Genomic DNA, 22176 nt, shown 5'->3' with positions numbered 1-22176 from the left:
TCCATATATTGGCAGGGAGGATTGTCCAGGGCCCATGATATTGGCAGGCAAGCTAGGGGTGGGGGGGGGAGCATGCAGCTGATATCTGACTAACCGCTCTGCCTCCACACAGTATACACAACACACAAGGATTCACGCAAAATAAGAAAATCCACGAAAAAAAACAATTTGTGAAGAATGAAGTGATGGGCCGCGTGTGGGCCCGGACAATAAAATGCCCACCAACACATTTCTGAGAATATCTCAGTTAGTTTTATCTCTTTTAGTCCTCATTACCGATGGAGGTTCGTATTGAATTTTATCTTTTTTATAAATCACAAAGAATATATTGTGGCGTAACCCAGATTACTTTGTATTACGTACATTTCTTTGTATAGCAGAATGGTCTCAATTATTTCTTTTCAACTTTGAATTAAAAAGGGCAAAGCGCTCGGCCCCCTAGCCTGTCCTAGCCGCAGTGCTCGGTCCAGAAAGTGTCTTAACCTAACCTAACCCGGTACTAATTTAATTGAAAATTTTTGAAAAAGTGGTCATGTACAAAATTTAAAGGAGGGGGTGGGGAGGTCCAAAAATCGTTCTCTAGGACAGACCCCAAGTTGCCGGCCCTGCCAGAAGCCAGAAGCCTTGTTTTTGTTAAGAAATAAACTATAGTTCCTAAGCTGTCCAAATACGTCTCATGGAAATGTAAACAAATCCTTTACTCCCTACCTTAAAGATTTCAGGAATGTTACTTTATCTGAACTAGAGCCGTTGAAGCTACTTCAGCAATGGAACCATATGAAAATTAGAAAACTACTTATTTTGTGAATTTTATCTTTCTTGAGTTTTTGATGCATTAAGCGCTAGTAAAGCATTAACTTAATATCAAATAATATCTAAAAGTTTGCTGATGTAAAATATGTAAATAAAAGATTAACGTTTGTTCAGGTCGGAGTAAGAGAACTCCACTGAGTGACTTCGTTCAACATTATGAACCCCTCTCTTACTCTACTAGTAGTATACATAAGAGCCATTTAAGGTAAAAACATGATATATATTGCAATAACAGCAGCAACTACGGTGGTAGGTGATTTTATCAATATAATTAAGACGACTTTCGATTTAAATTTTGATTTATGTTAAGCTTTTAAACAATTAGAGAAGATGTCGATTTAATTAGTGGTAAGCTTGTTATTTGAAAAAAGCTTGTTAACAATTAAAACTTCAATAAAAAAGTTGTCTTCAGTATATTATCCGCCGTAGATTATTTATTTAATTACATGTTTGAGTTCACGTTTTTATTTTTTGAGTATTGTCTATAAAACTTTATTTGTGTTTCATAGGAAATGATGCCCAAAGCCCATGTACAAAATCAAAATGTCGTTAAGATTAATAAAAATATGAAGATTGAACTCAACATAAAATGGTGAAAGTGACTGCCCCTTTTTAATGAAATAAAAAATCTTATAACATTAGCTGAGATAAAATAATCTACCAACATTAACTTAGCTTGAATAATCTACCAAGTATCAAAATTAACTAAGATTGAATAATCTACCAAGTATCAAAATTATCTAAGATTGAATAATCTACCAACATTAACTGAGATTCAATAATCTACCAAAATTAACTAAAATTGAATAATCTACCAATATTAATTGAGATTGAATAATCTACCAAGTATCAAAATTAACTATAAGATTGAATAATCTACCAAGTATCGAAATTAACTAAGATTGAATAATTTACCAATATTAACTGGGATTGAATAATCTACCAACATTAACTGAGATTGAATAATCTTCAAGTATCAAAATTAACTAAGATTGAATAATCTACCAACATTAACTGAGATTAAAAATCTGTCAACACCCAAAAGCAAAGTCTATACTAAAAGCTGCAGTAAAAATGAAAAATCTGCCAAAATTTATTTAAATCGGAAATCTACCAACACATCTAAGAAAAGAAATCTGCCAACACTAACCGATATTTCACTATCTAGGCATAAGCGAGCTATTCAAGAAGATAAGGAGGATGTTAAGATTGTCTTCAAAGCTTTTAATCAAGAGTTTAGCCTTCTCCTAACCCAGGATCCGTCTATATTCCACAAGGTAAAGTTTAAAGGGATACCCTTCATTTTAAGAGGGTCATGTCCGATTCACAACTATAATTGAATCAGTAGCTTGGAAAATATCGTTGTTTTTTCTTGCAAGAATAATGGGCAATTCACTTTTCAGAGAACCTACAATTCAATATCGTCAATTCTTAAGAGAAAAACATGGATATCTCATAAATTCGTGGTGAGACAAATTTTTTAAGGTGCCGTTGTGAATTGGACATATATGCAGAGTCACAAAAACAACGATTATTCTACCTTTGAGGGGTGTATATTTTCTAGAAAATCCCCCCACAACCTCTATAAAAATTTTTTTTTTGTTGAATTAGGGGAAATGAGCATGACACCCAACTATGTATGTGTTCAGTTGCCCCCCCCCCCCTGAAAATCATTTTATAACTAATTATTTTCTTCATTAAATTTTCTTCATTAAATTTTCTTCATTAAATTTTCTTGATAAAATCCACCTGTTTTAAAGGTTTAAATATTTTCAACCTTTATGTAACGAAGAAACACTTGAACGCTTTATTATGCTTATTGCACACATCCTTGAATATTATGTAACTAGGTTTTCAGGACGCTTCGTGCCTCTTTGTTAGTATCAATTCATGTTGTTCTAATCCACCATTTTTATTCATATCAAAACAAAGATTTTCCCAGATTTTTTAGATTTTCTTTGATGGATTTCCGAAAAAATTCAAAATTTAATATTCATCAAACAACCTTCTCTGGTTCATGTGAATACCACAAACAAATTGGGCCGATCGGTTTAGAAAAACAAACCGGACCTTTGATTCATTCTTTTTTTTCTAGGATTATTATGGAGAGGGTCCTGGGGGCGTGTCTTTATCCCACCTTGACCACTCCCACTATCACGGGGTGGTGGAGGGGGACCCGGACAGTCACGTCTACGGGTCCATCAGGGACGGAGTGTTTGATGGAGAAATTAAAACCAAAGACGAGACTTATTTTGTTGAACGATCTCATAGATATCTTCCATACGATTCTTCCCGCCATTCTGTGATATACAAAGATAAGCATGTAATAGTTCCGGTGGAAGGCGGATGTGCGGCGGATGCCGGTACTCGGGACTGGATGGATAAGGTTCAGTTCTCCGCCGTGGAAGAGGAGGAGGAGGAAGAAATTTCACCCCCGACGCCGATAAGTCCAGCCGCCTTAAAACAAAGGTAAAACACTTCCTCGGAGTCTTCTTTTGCAAACCTTAATAAAAGAAAAGAGAAATATTAATAAAGAGCATATCAAAGAAAAATTTGTATGCATCCGATATTTTATAAAACAAAATACTTTTAAAAATACTGAATATCTTTTTACCTTCAAATTAAACCCAAAATTTTGATGGGGTATGAAAATTTTTTTATTAAAAAACACTTGAACATTTTAAAAAGAATCAATACTAATGTAAAATTAAATGGCGACTATATTTAAGTATTAATAACGGCGGAGAAGACCTGGCTCTGCCCCGGGACCCGAGCCCTGAGTATAAGTGGACCGCCTCTGCCAATCGTGTAAAGAGGCGGGCCCTGAAACCTCCAAGCAACAAAAAAACTTGTTCTTTATTCATACAAACAGATCCGCTCCTATGGAACCATATTTGGGCCCAGGTAAAAAAATTTTATATAAAAAGATATTTTCTTAAAAAATGAAAGAAATTTTCCCTATTGTAAGGGTTTATTCCGTAAGCGTATTTCCAAATGACTTTCAATGCAAGATGGCAATGTCGGATTCACAATGGTACTCTGGAAACTTTTATTTGATAAATTTATTTTTGTTTTTCTAGGTTTTTAAGTTATAATTTTGATAATTACGCAAGTCACTTTTTAGAAAAACCACAATTAAAATGAACAGTTTTCAAAATTATAAAAATTCTTACTTGATCAGCTTTTAACTTTTAAAGGTCCTCTTAGCAGGGAGGGCTTTTAAACGTACAATTGGAGTAAATATATGATCTATTTGAGGGGTAAAAAATATCAAAAAGGCAGGATCAAACTTCCTATTTGGTATCTAATTTTTCATTGGTTTTCAGTTCATCTGAAACGGGAGAAGGGGGGGGGGGGGGAGGATTGATGCTTATACATTTTTACCCCTACAAAAAATTCCCTAAAAAATTGTTGACTAGACATAGGTGTTTATTGAGCTTTAACGTGTTGTTGTTGTTAAAAACTCAGTTTTACACCATTTTTATGTTATTTCTAATTTTCATATCATGGCATGTTCCTTCATGTTTTTTTGTTTATATATTTCATTTAATTTATATTTCACACAAAAAATAGATACGATAGAAATAATACGATTGCTCAAAATTTCGCGGGATATTTTTTATTTTATCTCTAGTTCTGATACTTGTTTGAAAACAATATTACTTAATAAAATAAAATAAAAAAGGGCTGAGACAAAAATGGTTCCAGATTATAGATTGGTTCAATTATAAATTGGCGGATTGATTGATTGATTGATTATTTCAGGAACGAATTCGTTTGCAAGATAAACCGAATGCTGATGTTGATGCAAAGGAAAAACATTTATAGAATTCTCTTGCTTAGATAAAAAGTTTGGGCAAAATTGATTGAAATAAATACTAAGATTGAAAGTTTTACTTCTTATTTGATCAAGATTTGCGTTTAGATTTTCCCAAACATTTAGTATGCTCTCAAACTTGATATTTTGATTTCACTACTTCAAAAAGAAAACTTTTGAAATAATTTTTACAGTAAAAAAATATAATATTACAAATTTAATCATTTATTTTGCATTACAAAACATTAAATTCAACCCTGATTCTCGCCTCTGCACTTATTCTATTTTCGTGAACACGTCTTTTAAAAATGTTTTTTTTACTCTTTCTCTACCCCCCCCCCTCCTCCCCCTCCGCATTTTATAGAAAAAATATTTTTACTCCGTCTTGTTTTTAACTCTGTTGATTACACTGACCCTATATATTGAACAATAAATTCACGGATGGCTGACCACGAAGTTTGCACATTTTTGCACAACAAGCACAGCAGCAGGGCATAGAATTCACTTAGTTGGCGGTTTTGAGATCATTTTTAATTGTTTCTGGGATTTAAACAAAAAGTTAGATATATTGCTTTTTCCAGTGCGTAGGATCCATTTAATTTTGATGCACATCTGGATCCGCACTGGAAAAAATGGTAATTTTTAAAATATTTTCTGAATTTTTTAACAAAAAAAATAATTTTCAAATTTTATTTTTTTTTCGCTTATTTTTATACTAAAACTTGATGAACCATTCAGAAATGAGTAAAGTTTTATAATCTCCCTTTTTTCAAAAGTTCAGATTTGGGTTTTAGGAGTAAAAAAGTTTTTGCAGTTATTGGTTGATATTTTACTCCTTGGATCCGGATTCGTGGATCCGCATATTTTGCGGATCCGGATCCTAAGCACTGCTTTTTGCATTAGAAACTTTTTTGTTGTCTTCATCTAAACAAGTAAACTCTGTTTTTAATAGTGGATTATTCCCGTCCGTCTAAAAAAACATCTGCGATAGCCTTATATGGGCTTTGCTTCCACTCTTTAAATTACTAATTGTGATATTTTTTGAAATTTATTCTTTTAACTTAACGTCATACAAGTTAGCCGTCTGGAAAATAGTTTGTTATCTGGATAATAGTTTGTTATATCTGGATAATAGTTTGTTATATCTGGATAATAGTTTGGGGGTAAAAACAATTGATATTTTGTGACAAACAGCGTAATATCAAGTCTAAATTTTGTCATGATTTTTATGATCTCTGAATTTTCTTGTCTTGAAATGAATGTTTATTGTTTAGACTCAAGAAGAAATATTATCTCTCATAGCACAACATGTTAAGGTAAGCAGCTAATCAACGTATTTTCAGGGGTTTATATTTTCTTTAAAAGTCATTCCNTAATTACCCTATATATTTTTAAAATTTAAGGTATATTTTTTAAGTTATACTTCCAGTTTCTCATGTTGCAAATCCGATATCGATTTTCGTATCATGAATACGTCTATATTACTTATCGAATTTAATTTATGAAATGTAAAATATTATCCAGATTTCCAAGGGAATGGGATAAAGAGTCCTTTCAGTTTTTCACTTTAGTGATTACTAATTTCAACTGACCCTCCAGTTAAAGAGGGACATGCCTGATTCACAGCGCTATTATTGAAACCCTTATCTGATCAACTATGTGGAAGAACATGTCATTTTTCTAGAGTGTTAAATTCTGAAGTGAATATAATCATTTCTCAAAATCCAAAACATGGATATCCTTTTCATACTTGATCAGACAAAGTGTGGAAGGGTACCGTTGTAAACTGTAAATTCTTCTAAATGGAAGGTCATGGGAAATAACGTTTACGGACCCTTTAAGTTAATTAAGCCAGCGAAAAAGTGTTTTCACACTCCTGACAATTTTAGACACGCAATTGATTGTGAAATTAGTAATAACTAATATTTGCATGAGTGTTCACACACCGTAATAAATAATGTTTTTAAAATGTACTCCTTCCCCTGCTGACATTTGAAGAGAAACATTTAAAAATAAAAATTAAAGTCTAGTTAAACCGGAAATGAAAATAGTTCATTTTTAGAGAGAAAAATAAGGATTTTTTATCACTTTTTCTCAGACTATAGGGCAACGGTTTAAAGCGTGTCTCCCTGATTCGGATCATTCGGATCACAAACAAGGGGGGAGGGGGGNGGGGGATTTCATAAACAAGGGGGATTTCTTAAACAAGGGGGATTTCTTAAACAAGGGGGATTTCTTAAACAAGGGGGGGGATTTTGAAAAGATCTACTTCTCCCTGTTTGACGCCTGAAAGAGGAACATTTAAAAATTAGATCTATTTCTAGAAATTAAACCGCAAATGTAAATTATTCCTTTTCGGATAAAAAAATAGGATATTTTCATTATTTTCCCCCAGAGTATGTGATTTAAACGTATATCGGTTGGATGTTGTAACTTACAAGTACGCCAATATTCCCTTATATATAATATTGAGGGAAGCAGATATTTCATATTTTATCACGCTCTTCAACTACTGTTACAATAGATATAGATATATTACTAATTATACACTAGGTTAGATACATGATACTTGTTATTTAATATATTTAATTACCAACAATTAAGTTAAAGGGAGCTGAGTATGGGGGATTCATGAAATACAATATAATTATAATTATAAAGATTTATTCACACACAAAGATATAAATACATATATAAATGGTGTCGTTTAAATTTGTTTCAATAAATTTTTGAATACTACTATTATAATACTAGGCTGTATAGGCACTTCGCGCCCCGTTTTTATTAACAGTTTTAGACATTTTTAACTGTCCTGTAATTTTCGATGATATTTCTATTTTACTGAGCTCGCTTTTTTCTAAATCATAACTTTTCATCGAACCGAAGAAACCCAGCAATGGGTCTGTTCCTGGCAGATCTCCCATCAGAGTCTACTCTCGGGATAGTGGACCATTTTCCATGGATATGCTAGATGGATGCTGGATAGGAGCGTTGGTCCCAACTTCCTCGAACGACAGTTTGTCTTTTAACAAAATAATTAATTTTCTTTTTGCAGGCTGTGAATAAGATATACGGAGATACAGAGTTCGATGCTGGGAAATACAGTCACACTGGGCATACCTTCGAGGTTCAGAGAATCAAGATCTATAATAGCTCAGATTGTACAGGTGAAACATAATATTTATTTTCAAACATGAAATCCACCAAAAGATATTCTAAAAATCCGCAAACTTAAAGTTTTAATGTCGAATCATGATAAGAAAAAAATCTACAGTGACTAGGGATAAATATAAGGGGCTGTAAAACTGATTTGAAGTAAACCTCCAATCTCCATACAAAGATGGAAAAGCTCCATTCACAACGGTACCCTTGAAACCTTCATCTAATCAATAATATGCAAGATATCGTCGTTTTCCAAGTTAAAAGTGTTTAATTCTGTTAATTCCAATACTTTTTCTTGCAGAGGAAATGCGCAGACCACTTATTGAAAATAATAATTTTTCAAAATAATAAATATTGATATATAATTCATACTTTGATCAGATAAAGTTTTCGAGGGTACCATTGTGAATCGGACATTGGAATCTTTGCATGTAGGGTCACTTCAAATTACGTTTACAGTCCCTTTAAATACTATATAGACCAAAAAATATAAGCAGTGTGATCCATTGTTCTCAAAAAGTTTATTTTAAAAAATACTCTTAGACCTTTTTGCTTGATAATAAAAAAAAATGTCTTAAAAGTTATCTTCGTATTCTACAGATTTATGGGTACAATCGTTTGATAACACCTCCACAATTATCTATATTCATATTTACAGGAAGTCCTAGAAATGAGACGAATCCGTTCTGTTTATCCAACATTGATGTCTCCAACTTCTTAAACCTTCATAGTAAAGAAAACCATCAACATTTTTGCCTGGCTTATGTTTTTACCTACAGGTATATATGAACACATTTTAATTCACAAATAAAGTACGATTGATTGATTGATTGATTGATTGATTGATTGATTGATTGATTGATTAACATATTTACTCTTCAGGGACTTTACTGGAGGTACTCTTGGTTTAGCCTGGGTGGCTAGCGCCAGTGGCGCCAGCGGCGGAATTTGTGAGAAGTACAAAACTTACGCGGAAAACATTAATGGTATTCATCATAAGGCAAAGCGAAGTCTTAATACAGGTAAAAGTTTTCAAAGTTTTTTTTTGCTATTTTTTTTAGCTATGCTAGGGGCTATAGACCTAATCAACTTTATTTGTCTTCTAGCTTTTTAAAAATAAATATATTTCAAAGAAACTAAATGTGAAAGCATAAAGATTTTAACTACAGTATTAGTAAAATGGAGTTAAAACCATTGATTTGGATATATATTATTTAATACAAAGCTTTAAAGGGTACCGTTGTGAATCGGACATTCTACTCTTGTACTGCACAGCAAACTACATGTTTAATATTTCAGGAATTATCACTTTTGTGAATTACAATTCCCGTGTACCTCCGAAAGTTTCCCAATTAACCCTGGCCCATGAGATCGGGCACAATTTCGGGTCCCCTCACGACTATCCTCAGGAGTGTAGACCAGGTTAATCTTTTTATTCAATTTCGAGAGAAATTATCACACCTAATATTTCCCGTTTGTTGGGCGATAAAGTGGCTTTATCGACCTACTATTGAAATTTTTAATTTTACACCTAATATTTACCATAGTAGGGGATAAAGTTTCTTTATCCCCCTACAACAGGGCCATACAACAATACTTTTATTTTGATCAAAAACAAACTAGAAATTTAGTAATAGTCCCAGCATAAACTTTTTCGCACTTACTTAAACTATTAGAATGACATAAATAGATATTATTCCAATAAATTCTGTTTTTATTTGAAAAGAATACTTTTTTCCTTAAAAAATATTTACCTGCTAACAATTACTATAAAACGTTTAAGGGGTTTATTAAAAAAATGATTTTTGGTAAAATATAGCTCATCTTGAAATTATGAAAATTGCTATTATTTTTAATTTGATTTTGATGCGGATGAACCATTCAGAAATCAGGAAATTTTTATAATCTATCCTTTTTTTAATAGTTCAGATTTGGGTTTTGACAGTAAAAATTTTTGTTTTGCAGTTTTTCGTTAATATTTTGCCCTTTGGATCCGGATCCGTGGATATGCATATTTTTGCTGATCCGGATCCAGGAAGCCAAAATCTTGCGGATCCAGATCTTAAGCACTGATTTTTTTTCTTTTTCCACTGATTAACTTAATTCGCCACTTTTTAGCAAAATTCAGAAATTTCATTAAAAGCTTTATAAAGATCATATGTTTTTCTTGTTTACTCAAAAACCTATAATATAGATGCTTGTTTATAATTTTGTTTGTGATCTTTAATATGTTAACAAACATATTTACATTATGAATGATTGTCTCAAATATTAGATTTAAAAAAAAAAATTTATTTATAAATATGTTAACAAATATATTTACTTATATGTATGTTCAGGTGAAATAAAGAAAAATTAATTATAATTTCAAAAAAAATAAAATATATAAAAATTTTTTTTTTGTTTTATAAAACTAATATGCAGTTTTTTTTAGGAGGGGGGGGGCGGAAAATAGATAAATATCAGACGTTTTGTTTGTTTACTAATAAACCTGTAAACAAAACAAAAATGTTTATTGTTTTCAAGATTGAATGTTTGTTTAGGTGGTGGAAGAGGAAACTACATAATGTTTGCGAGCGCTACATCTGGAGATAGAGATAATAACAATAAATTCTCCGCCTGTTCTATACAGAATATATCAGCTGTTCTGGACGCCCTGGTGGATGAACGGAAAACCAACTGCTTCGAGGTTGGTTTTAATTCCAAATACTTGTTTCAATAAACCCATATATATATTCTATAATATCTATACATATAAAGTTATAATCTCTGTTTGTCTGTCGGTCGACTTTTATAGTGAAAATTTATTTTCCCGGTAAAATCGACCAAGTGCGGGTAAACGGCGGGAGTAACTATGAGTACCCTGTGCAGTGAGCAGCGCTGGGTTCTCAATCTACTTTCATATATATAATATATATCGTCTAATTAACGCCCTAAATCTATAAATAATTGTAATCTTTCATAACCCTCTCACTACACTTATCCGACATTGAGCTATTTTTTACTTTATTCCTCCTTCTTGTTAATGTCATAATGTTTTTTTTTAAATAAAGTTGATGAAAAGAACTTTTATCCATTTCATTGGTTTGTTAATGTTCATTGTTCACAATTATCTTTTTTTAAATAAAGTTGATTATATACTTATAGTTATAAGTTATAAAACTCCTTTATTTCCTAAAAAGGTTTTTTTTGTCGTCTTCCTTTTGAGAAGAAATTCTTCAGACAGAAAATCCGCGAAATTTAAAATTTAAAATCCACAATTCAGTAGTATCCAGCTCGGCATTATTTGAAGATATGACTCGTTTATTCATTAAAAAATTATTGTCGTGACCTTATATTTTTAGTTTTAATGTCAAAGCTGTAAAAATATTCAAAATCCATTTCAGACATTTAATCAGTTTTATTTAGATGAAGAGGATTTGATACTGCGACGAGTTGAATTTTCTTTTCTTTCAGGAAAGTGATGGAGCTTTCTGTGGGAACAAGATCGTGGAGGAAGGGGAGGAATGTGATTGTGGGTTTGATGAGATCGAGTGCACTGAACAGGTGAAATATTAAAAAAACATTTGATTCATAGAAGAATAGGGGTTTATTCTCTGGGAGTTTTACTGCTATTTGGGTAAAAAACAGGATTTTAAGAAACAAATTAACCAGTTTTATGGTTAAAATTTATTTCAAACAATAATATAACCTTTAAAGTCTAATTTAACCCACTTCCGGGGACCCAGTCTCTAAAAAATGATTACTAAATTAAATGAGTTTTACTTTCGACAGTGCTGCCACCCCCGGATGAATTCGTCCCTAAGTGAAGCAGAAAACAAGATAAACCGTTGTACAAGAAAGCTTGGTGTACAGTGCTCACCAAGCCAGGGGAAATGTTGTACAAACACCTGTCAGGTAGGAGAGTACAATTGTACAATATGTGTTCACTGTTTAGTGACTAAATCTAGTGAATGAGTTTCTGTTAATAAAATAATAATAAAATTGATCTGAGCTGAAAACTTTAGAATGGTATGGATATCGAGATTAATGCTTGATCCTCTCTTTTTCTTAATATCGAGACTAACCTAATCTTGTACTTGTATACTCAATCAAGGTCGCATATATGAAGCCGATAAATCTAAAATTTTGCGCGTCATATAAGATTAAAATACAGAAACGGTAGGGACTTTCAAATTTTAAAAAACCGGTTTGATTTTACTCTACTATATACAAGGAATCCAAGAAAGAACGATTTAAAAAGAAAATCAAAAGTGTGTACATTTGATACTCAGATTAAGTAATCGGGATTAAGGATATATCTCATTCTAAAGTTTTCAGATCTGATCGGAGAATTTTTGTCATAAATATCCGGAAAAGCAAAGACATTCGATATCCAATGAACAAACTTGAAGACGGGCTTCAAGTATAATAATCAAGATCCAATTAAGTCGTAAATTCGCAAATTTCACCTCATAACATAAATTCTGCTAGAAATTTCTAGACTTATTACAGCCTCTATTGGTCTCATTTTACACTAAGAAGGACAACAAACTATTTTATTTCTTTGAAAAGCTATTTAGTGATTTATTTCTATTTTATTGCTTGCCAGGAGGCAAATAACTAACCGAAAACGTTCCACTTTCGGACTAATTAACTATTATTTATAATCCTGACTTTGTACCTACTCATACTAAGTTTCATTGATTTTAGCGTATATTTTTCAAAGTAAGATTTTTTACTCATTTCCTGAATTTGAGAAAAGTTATTAGAACAACTTAAACAACATTTAACTTTACAGTTACACCCATGAGGGATAACTATTTGGATCATGTTGTTACAGTATTTTTAGCTTTGTTTTCATGTATTTAGTTTGTACCGTCCTCAGACCGTGTACAGTGCCAGGGTATGCGGGACTGTACGGAACCATCATTCTGTAAGGGAGATCAGGCCACGTAAGTAAATAAGTTAGATCAGGGGCATATTCAGGAATTTTTCCGGAGAGGGGAGTTCTTTTTGACATTCCAGTTGAGGCTCTGCCCTCGTTGGGTAGAATTGCGCTCTAGTTTTCTCATTGCCCCTTCTCTGTATATTGTATACGCCCCTGAATAAAACAATACCTGTGAATACCTTTGTTGATTTTTACGACAATTTTGGTATTTTTATGCCTTGCAGTACGGATCTGTAAATTTATTTCAAATGGTAGAATTTTTCCAAGATGATATAAATAACTAAGATGATTGACCCCCTTCGGTGTTTGTCTAGGTGCCTTTAGCATATGATGATAATGTTGATAATGATGATAATGATGATAATGATGATAATGATGATAATGATGATATTGTCTAGGTGTCCTAAACCAAAGAATAAGATAGATAACGAGACTGAATGCAATGAAGGCACAAAGGTCTGCCAGGCAGGAGAATGCAAGGGCAGCATCTGCCTTAAATACGGGATGGACCAGGTTAATATTTGATACATTTTATTTTAATTATGTTAACTGATTAAAGTGGAGTTGATCCGAAACATTGGTTATAAGTAAACCATCTATTACAATATATTTCTTAACATTTTGAATTATGATTTAGTGTGTGATACCAATCACACTTGGCTTTAAATCATCTGGGATACACAAACCTTATTTCATCTGGGATACACAAACCTTATTTCATCTTGGATACACAAGCTCTATTTCATCTTGGATACACAAGCTCTTTTTCATCTTGGATACACAAGCTCTTTTTCATCTTGGATACACAAGCTTGATTTCATCTTTGATACAAAATTTTGAACTAATATTGGATACACAAGCTTGATTTCATCTTAGATTTATAAGCTTTTATGAATATTGGATACATAAGTTTGAATTAATCGTGGATATAAGCTTTTATGAATATTGGATACACAAGTTTAAATTAACCGTGGATACAAGCTTTTATGAATATTGGATACACAAGTTTGAATTAACCGTGGATACAAGCTTTTATGAATATTGGATACACAAGTTTGAATTAACCGTGAATACAAGCTTTTATGAATATTGGATACACAAGTTTGAATTAACCGTGGAAACAAGCTTTTATGAATTTGGGAAACTTAAGCTTGAATTAACCGTGGATACAAGCTTTTATGAATTTGGGAAACTTAAGCTTGAATTAATCGTGGATACAAGCATTTATGAATTTGGGATACACAAGCTTTAAGTAATTTAAAATAAATACATAAGCACCTTTTACAGTTTATACACAAACATTATACCAACAAAATGTTGAATATTCTAGTGTTTCCTGTCCTCTAAGAATGAGCACAGTACAAGATCTCTGTGTGATCTGGCTTGTATGAGTCGAGGGGTGAATAAAACCTGCAAATCTACAACAGAATGGGCTCTAACCGGTGAAATAACGGGTAAAACATGTTTTTAATCCTGAGCAGTAATTAGTTTTGAGATTAGGACTTTAGTTTGGTGAGTCCCACACTGCTGCAACTGGACCATCAAGTTTCAAGTCAAAACACCTAAAACTTTTATTAGGAATATATGTATATGCAGTCTACTGAGTTATAATCTCAACTTTCAGAAAATGCCACCCAGGAAATTTTAAGCAAATCCATTTTTAAGAAATTGCAGAAATCAAGTCTAAAATTAAACGAAAATTTCGTTTCAATACGTAAATCTGCTTCTTCTGGGGTTTTTGACGATTTATTTTTAACAGTATATAGCAAATTTTTTATTTTTCTTTAACAGTCATGAAACATATTGTAGTAAAAAATCAAACCCCCAAGTCAACTGCCTGACTGTCAAAATACGGCCCGAAAAAAGTGTAATTTTTCCTGATTTTACTTCAAAAAAACTTATTTAGGCATTTGTTATGCAATTATACAGTTCACTTCAGGCTTTGATTTTTTTGCTGAAACATGTTTTATGAATGTTAAGGAAAATTCACAAAATGTGGGGATCTTGTCATTAATTGTTCTAAAAACAACGCAAAAAACTCAAGCTTGATTAATTCTTAAACCTACAGTTAAATTTGAGTTTAGACCTGAAAATGTATTGGATTTCCTTTAAATTACCTGGGTGACATTTTCTGAAAATTGAGCTTTTAACTTTGGAGACTGCACAGTGCATATTAATATAAACCAAAGAAAAACTTCAGGAGTTTTGACTTGAACCTGATGGTCCATTTTCTGCCGTGTTGAACTAATTGATATCTTTGGTGGTCCAACGGGTTCTTTTTTAGATCAACCAATTCAAAATTTTATCTTCGTCGATGAAAAATTGCCAAAATATCATCCAGCTGGTTTTAATGGATTAAGCACCTAAACGCTTTAAAATTGAATATTATTATTATATAGCCTTTTCTCTAACAAAAATACCGACATTAGAAATATTTGACACAGGACGAAAATTAGATTGTAAATATAATCTCTACAATAAAACAAGACACTCTTATATATATATTACTGGATTACTGGAAAATTTTTCGTTGGGAGATCACTTTGTGACGTTGCGTATAGCCGACCTAACGGCTGGACCGATTGGGCTGAATTTTTTTGTGGACACTCGTGGGTGGCCGGGAGTGTTGTAGGCTAAAAAAAATCCCAATTTTTTTTTCAAAATTAAACGCCGAGCCCTTCAGCTACAGTGAAACCCTTAATAACGAATACATCGAAAGAATTCATCAAATGTCGTATTCTTCATTTTCTGATAATGGAATGTTGAAGATATTTAGTTTTTTAATTAAATGATTATATGGAACTCTTTAAAACTGTTCCCGCATATTCATGGTTATTTATTTATTTAGTATTTAGTATAAAACTTATTGAAAAATTGTCAAGACGACATTTTATAAATTCTTCCGATGTATTCGTTATTAAGGGTTTCACTGTAGTTATTATTATTTATGCTCATTAAAGATGAACTAGTCTTGTAAAGATGGAAAATTAAAAATACTGGAATTAAATAGTATTTGTAAATAATTTTACATACCATAAAATAAAGAGTATTTTTTTTATATTTAACAATAAAAAGAGTTAAAGGTGTAAACTAAATGGATTGGAAAAGTAAAACTATGTAGAATAAGTTGAACCAAGGTAAACCCACTACTCTCGCTATTTATTAAATCTGGTCCTAAACTGAGGAGAATGTTAATAGATACAGAATATTATTAATCTATTCAGGATTAACCGAGGGTATGACATTACGACCAGGATCTCCTTGTGATAACTTCCAAGGATACTGCGATGTTTTCTTCAAATGTAGACAGGTATATTTTATAAATAAATTTTTAATCTCTGTTTGTTTGTTTTGATATCCGATCATAACTCAAGAACCCCTAGACCGATTTGCCTCAAATTTAAATTGGAAAGCTCGGAAGAACAACGGGAATGTTCCAAACTTAGTTTTTAGAATATAAGTTGAGTGGTCGACTTTTATAGAGAAAATTATAGTTAAAATTGTAATTTAAGACCAAGCGCGGGTTAAAGGTGGGAGTAACTACGAGTTCTTAGGGCAACGCTGGGTTCTCAAGCCATTTTTTTAATATATGATGATAGAATACCTTTTAGAAATCATAATTTTAAGATTTAAACAGGCTTTGAGAGATAATTGTTCTAGTTATATATATTTTTAATGTGGGAGGGGGTGACGTACTTTCTTGATAAATTATATATGCTTTAATCACTGGTAAATAAATAAATGTTTGGGTAAAATTAAAAAATAGTTAAGTGTCCAATTTTTTAATTTGTCTACATTATACTTACTGTTTGATTGACAACTTCATAATTGTGATAATAATAATGGTATTTTTTGTCAGGTTGATGCTGAGGGACCCCTGGTTCGGTTGAAAAATCTTCTGTTCAATCAAGAAACCCTGCTCACCATAGCACAGTGGGTTACGGTAAGCTAATAGTTGTCCTTTCCATTCATTGTATTTGTACAGCTCCTTATTAGATAAGATATTTAAACTCTTTTAAAATAAAAGAAAGAAATTTCCTGGGTCAGGAACAGTGCTTAGGGTCCGTATCCGGATCCGCATAAATATCCAAGGGGCAAAATATCAACTCACTTGCTATCAATTCACTTTATATCAACTCACTTGCTATCAACTCACTTACTATCAACTCACTTGCTATCAACTCACTTGCTATCAACTCACTTGCTATAAACTCACTTGCTATCAACTCACTTGCTATCAACTCACTTGCTATCAACTCACTTGCTATCAACTCACTTGATATCAACTCACTTGCTATCAACTCACTTACTATCAACTCACTTGCTATCAACTCACTTGCTATCAACTCACTTACTATCAACTCACTTACTATCAACTCACTTACTATCAACTCACTTACTATCAACTCACTTGCTATCAACTCACTTGCTATCAACTCACTTGCTTTCTGTTTCAATTGCTCTCAGGCCTTACTTGGTCGCCGCCACACTTGCTGTCTAGCCTCATTTGCTATCAGGTCAATTTGCTATCAGGCCTCACTTGCTATCAAAACGTTTGATCTCCATTCTGAACTGCTATCAAAGCTCATCTGCTATCCAAAACTAGTTACATCTAAATACGTTGCTACCAATATTAGTTGTTTTCTAAATAAGTTGCTATCCAAACCAGTTCTTAGTTGATACAAAAACCAGTTCTTAGTTGATAAGAAAACAAGTTCTTAGTTGATATCAAAACCAGTTCTTAGTTGATATCAAAACCAGTTCTTAGTTGCTATCAAAACCAGTTCTTAGTTGATATCAAAACCAGTTATTAGTTGATACAACAACCAGTTCTTAGTTGATACAAAAACCAGTTCTTAGTTGTTATCAAACACTAGTTTAAATAATATGCATGTTAAAATCATATTAATTTTTAAAATGAAACTGGGCGAACGGTAATAATTACAATAATGCAGTATGTATTCAATTAAAAATCGTCATTTAGTCATCTTTATAAAACGAACAATGTTGTTCATATATAAACCCAAAGGCATGTTATCAAAGGCTCTATGCTTCATGCCCACGCAAAGTTTGAAGAATTCCAAGTTTTAAGAAATTTTTCCATAAGGATTAAGAGCAAGTCGAAAATTTGATAGCAAAAGATGTTTAATAGCAAAATTGTTGATTGCAACTGAGGATTGATAGCAAGTAAGGCTTGAAAGCGAATGTGTCGATAGCAGTTGAGGTTGGATAGCAAATGAGACTTGATAGCAAATGAATGTGATCGAAACTCAGTTGATAGTAAATGGGTTTGATAGCAAATGTTTGGATAGCACGGGAGGCTAAAAGCAACTGATTTTGATTGCAAGTGAGTGGTAAGCAAGCGAGTTGATAGCCAATGATCATGCTCCGAATATTATTAATTCTAGACCTACTGGTATGCTGTCCTACTCATGGGAATGGGATTTGTAATATTCATGGCTCTCTTCATTAAATGCTTTGCAGCTCACACTCCTTCCAGGTTAGTTTACAACTACCAGCTCACAGCCCTTTAAGGTTAGTTTACATTACCAGCTCACACTCCTTCCAGGTAAGTTTACAACTACCAGCTCACCCCTCTTCTAGGTTAGTTTACTACTACCAGCTCACAGCCCTTCAAGGTTAGTTTACTACTACCAGCTCACACTCCTTCCAGGTTAGTTTACAACTACCAGCTCACTCATCTTCCAGGTTAGTTTACAACTACCAGTTCACACCTGTTCAAGGTTAGTTTACTACTACCAGCTCACACTCCTTCCAGGTTAGTTTACAACTACCAGCTCACAGCCCTTCAAGATTAGTTTACAACTACCTGCTCACACCTCTTCAAGGTTAGTTTGCAACTACCTGTACCAGCTCACAGCACTTCAAGGTTAGTTTACAACTACCAGCTCACAGCACTTCAAGGTTAGTTTACAACTACCAGCTCACAGCCCTTCAAGGTTAGTTTACTACTACCAGCTCACACTCCTTCCAGGTTAGTTTACAACTACCAGCTCACACCTCTTCAAGGTTAGTTTGCAACTACCCGTACCAGCTCACAGCACTTCAAGGTTAGTTTACAACTACCAGCTCACAGCCCTTCAAGGTTAGTTTACAACTACCAGCTCACACTCCTTCTAGGTTAGTTTACTACTACCAGCTCACAGCCCTTCAAGGTTAGTTTACTACTTCCAGCTCACACCTCTTCAAGATTAGTTAACAACTCCAGCTCACACCTCTTCAAGGTTAGTTTACAACTACCAGCTCACACCTCTTCAAGGTTAGTTTACTACTACCAGCTCACAGGCCTTCAAGGTTAGTTTACTACTACCAGCTATATTTAGAGGGATTGTCGATATTCTACTGTGAGGTAGCGGGTTATTTAAGGAACTAGTATTCTTTAAACAATTATTATTTGGCCCCGTTCTATCGCAGTTTTTCGTGACGGGTCCCCACTCCCTCTGAAAAAGCCCGTGATTGTGCTTTTACGGGTACTGTTGGGTTAGTATAAATATAGTCTCCGGAGGTTGCTCTTTATAAAAAGCGCTGCACGTTTGCTAAGAAATAACTCATCCTTATTCCTTTGGTGAACAGTATTTGTTCAATCTTTGTTATTATTTACAAAAACTAGTTTCTAAGCTGTCCTAATACGTCACAGTAAAACATAAATAACCCCTTTTCCCTTTTCTTCGTTATACAAAACCCTTTCAGTCCATTTTCTTGCATTCAGGGTTGTGTTTAGGCCAAAACTCGCTTTTTTTCTGTGCGAAATTATTTAGTAAACCATCATAATACCCAGTTTAAATTGAGTGCAGAAACCAAAACGCAAGCTTTAAATTGTCGTATTTTAAGAGTTTTGGGTCGTCTTTACAGTTTCAACTTTTTTTTGGTAACCCTGCATTTATCTCTATCAATTAATTACCAACTCTGTTTAATCCAGAATGTTACTTGAGAAATCATAATTTATTATTTTATTGCATTTATCTCAACATAATTTATTTTTTATTTTTAGCAATCCAAAAATGCCAAAGAATAAACATATAACGGAGACTCTAAGACACCCGATGAATACTCTTCGACGCAAGGTAATTATTAAATAAATTTTTACTATTCTTGTTTAATTGTCGTTGAATGTTTGTTTACTTGTTTACAATTGTTACCATTACAAACTAGTTAAATAACAATACTTTGTTTACAAATATTGAGTAGTTTGAATAGGATGATTTCTTATCAAAACTAAAACAGCAAATCCGGGATGGAAAAATATGTAAATCCGCGAAATAAAATACAGATCGAAACCAATTTAGTAGTTCTTAACCAAGCAATGAAGAAAGACTTGAAGCTATCTTGACTTTGATAAAGATCGAACTTCTAAGAGATATTTGATTTGTAAAATAAGATGCATTGGTTCAGGGTCAATATGTTGGGTCCTGGGTTATTGGTGGTAGGTCTAGTACTAGGATACCACACCAGGAATATATGGTTCAGGTCATGTCATGTAACCCGGGGTATATATTTGGAAATTTTATAGAAAATCGTTTTTTCCCCGCACGATTTATAAGAAATTATTTTTGTGTACAACAATAAACTTTTTATTTTTTGCTGAATTGGGAAAAATAAATGAGTTCGGAGGAAAGAATTGACGTTTGTTGGAAAATTACAAAATGTGGGGAAAACTTGCCAAATTTTTTTGTTCCCCCTAAATCTTTGAAGAAGATTGTGGAGGAATTTTTCAAATATATACCCTTGTATGTAATAGTTAATACTAGCGTACATGCACAGGTTTACATTATAAAAACAATATACTTGTTCATGTACGGTTCAGCTTCATGCATTGTTTTGCATGTGCATGTTTTTCCTTTCTTGCACAGTACTATACATTACGACAGTACAAACATTAAAAAAAATTTATTTAACGCTTACGCGGCTTCATATTTTTTGTAGATTATAAGAAATTATTTTAGTTTTTTATATTATTAAACCATATAAATATTAATTTTAAAAACATTTCTTAAACATTTAACTTTGTGTATGGTTGTTAGTTATAAAATACTGACAGAAAATTTTATTAATGAAAGTTATAAATGAAAGTTTTCTTTATAAAAGATTTTTAACCTCGCTGGTGATTAATATTGCTGTGTTTGAGCACACTTGTTGCAAACTGCATGTTATTTTTCAATAGAATGCAATACTATTACCACATTGATCAATGCAAGATATAAGCTGTTATTTAATATTTTGCTAAGATTTATTATTTATTAAGCAATTTATCCATCAGAGGATATGTTAAGATAGTTTGTTTGCCCAACTTGATGCTGTGTTCGACCTATCTTATTTGAACTAATTTAGAATTTATAAACATTGAAATCTTACTTTTCTTAACATTTTAAGCTTCTTCCATGTTAGAAATTTCTCAAACTGAATTTCTCGTAAATCCCACATTTTAAAGGCTTAAACTTTATACATTGAGATGCAGTTAAGCGCTATCCCAATCAAAAGGTTTTACCTCTTAAATAAAAAAAAAATAATCTAATTTGTTTTTTTTTATCCAGAGATACCAGCAGCCCCCTGGTACAGCTAACAGTGCTGTTCCACAAGTAGCTGCTCCTCCTCCTGAACGTGGTGCTCCACCTCCCTACTCTGGAGCACCTCCTGGTGGTCCTGGACATGGGTATGGAGAGGGCCGAGGGCACTATAACAGGAGTAGAGGAGGAGCTGGAGGAGCTGCTGGAGGTGGAGGGGAGAGAGGAGGTAGTGGTGGTGGACGAGGTGGAGATAGAAGGAGCTGGGCTCCAAATCAGATACAGGCAGGAAATAGGTAAGTACAACAGTTTTTTTATTCTTTAACGCTCCATTTTGTTGAGGAATCTAATCCTGGATTCATCATGTGGTGATCCCTAAGTTAAAATTTAGAAACTGAACAAACTCTTAATTACTAATCCCGAGATCAAAGAGTCAAAGTTAAAAATATGAAAGGGTGACCCGAATATTAATTTCTGTATCAAATAAATCCAAGATTTTCCTTCTTTCTGCTGATTTTGTTCTGAAACTTGACTTCTAATACTAATCTCACGGGAGAATTACAAATCTCTCATTTACTCATCATTTGAATTTTGGGTTTTTAAGATTAAAGTAGAATTTTTTTTTTGCTATTTTTTATATATCGTGGACCCGCAAGAGGCAGAATGTTGCGGATCCAGATCCTGATTCTGAGCTCTGACTTAATGAATGTTTTTAATTTTGTTAATGGTTGTAAATCAATATATTTCTATTTTAGACAGAGTAGGATAGAGATGAATCCTATCTCAAGATAATTAGATACAAGAATACAGATGCAATACAGTATACACTCATCCTTCTTCTAATACATCTTAGCACTAGGGTGTAATTTTAGAACAATTAAACCCATTGTTGACTCATCAGGAATAGAGATAGACATCGTTTTTAGTTGGTT

General features: G+C 32.9%; 1 protein-coding gene across 2 annotated transcripts; it reads left to right on the top strand.

Annotated features, from left to right (window-relative positions):
* Positions 1 to 106: 106 nt before the first annotated feature.
* On the top strand, positions 107 to 22169 carry LOC111698034 (disintegrin and metalloproteinase domain-containing protein 10). 2 transcript variants are annotated; one of them, XM_023468252.1, is made up of 23 exons: positions 107 to 284; positions 928 to 1018; positions 1982 to 2090; positions 2909 to 3282; positions 3543 to 3717; positions 4579 to 4626; positions 5905 to 5946; positions 7686 to 7797; positions 8451 to 8571; positions 8675 to 8814; positions 9092 to 9214; positions 10336 to 10481; positions 11249 to 11338; positions 11567 to 11689; positions 12644 to 12726; positions 13121 to 13235; positions 14053 to 14176; positions 15947 to 16032; positions 16582 to 16665; positions 18131 to 18222; positions 19735 to 19807; positions 21275 to 21540; positions 22000 to 22169. In XM_023468252.1, exons 1-23 carry the CDS (start codon positions 215 to 217, stop codon positions 22034 to 22036), a joined length of 2724 nt encoding a protein of 907 aa, XP_023324020.1. In that variant the 5' UTR covers positions 107 to 214; the 3' UTR covers positions 22037 to 22169. The 2 variants fall into 2 exon arrangements, with proteins under 2 accessions (XP_023324020.1, XP_023324021.1); XM_023468253.1 differs by lacking the exons at positions 21275 to 21540; positions 22000 to 22169 and adding an exon at positions 20136 to 20324.
* Positions 22170 to 22176: the final 7 nt, after the last annotated feature.

Source organism: Eurytemora carolleeae, unplaced genomic scaffold (genome assembly GCF_000591075.1).
Source record: "Eurytemora carolleeae unplaced genomic scaffold, Eaff_2.0 scaffold172, whole genome shotgun sequence".
NCBI lineage: Eukaryota > Metazoa > Arthropoda > Copepoda > Calanoida > Temoridae > Eurytemora > Eurytemora carolleeae.
This window is presented reverse-complemented; position numbering and strand designations above follow the sequence as displayed.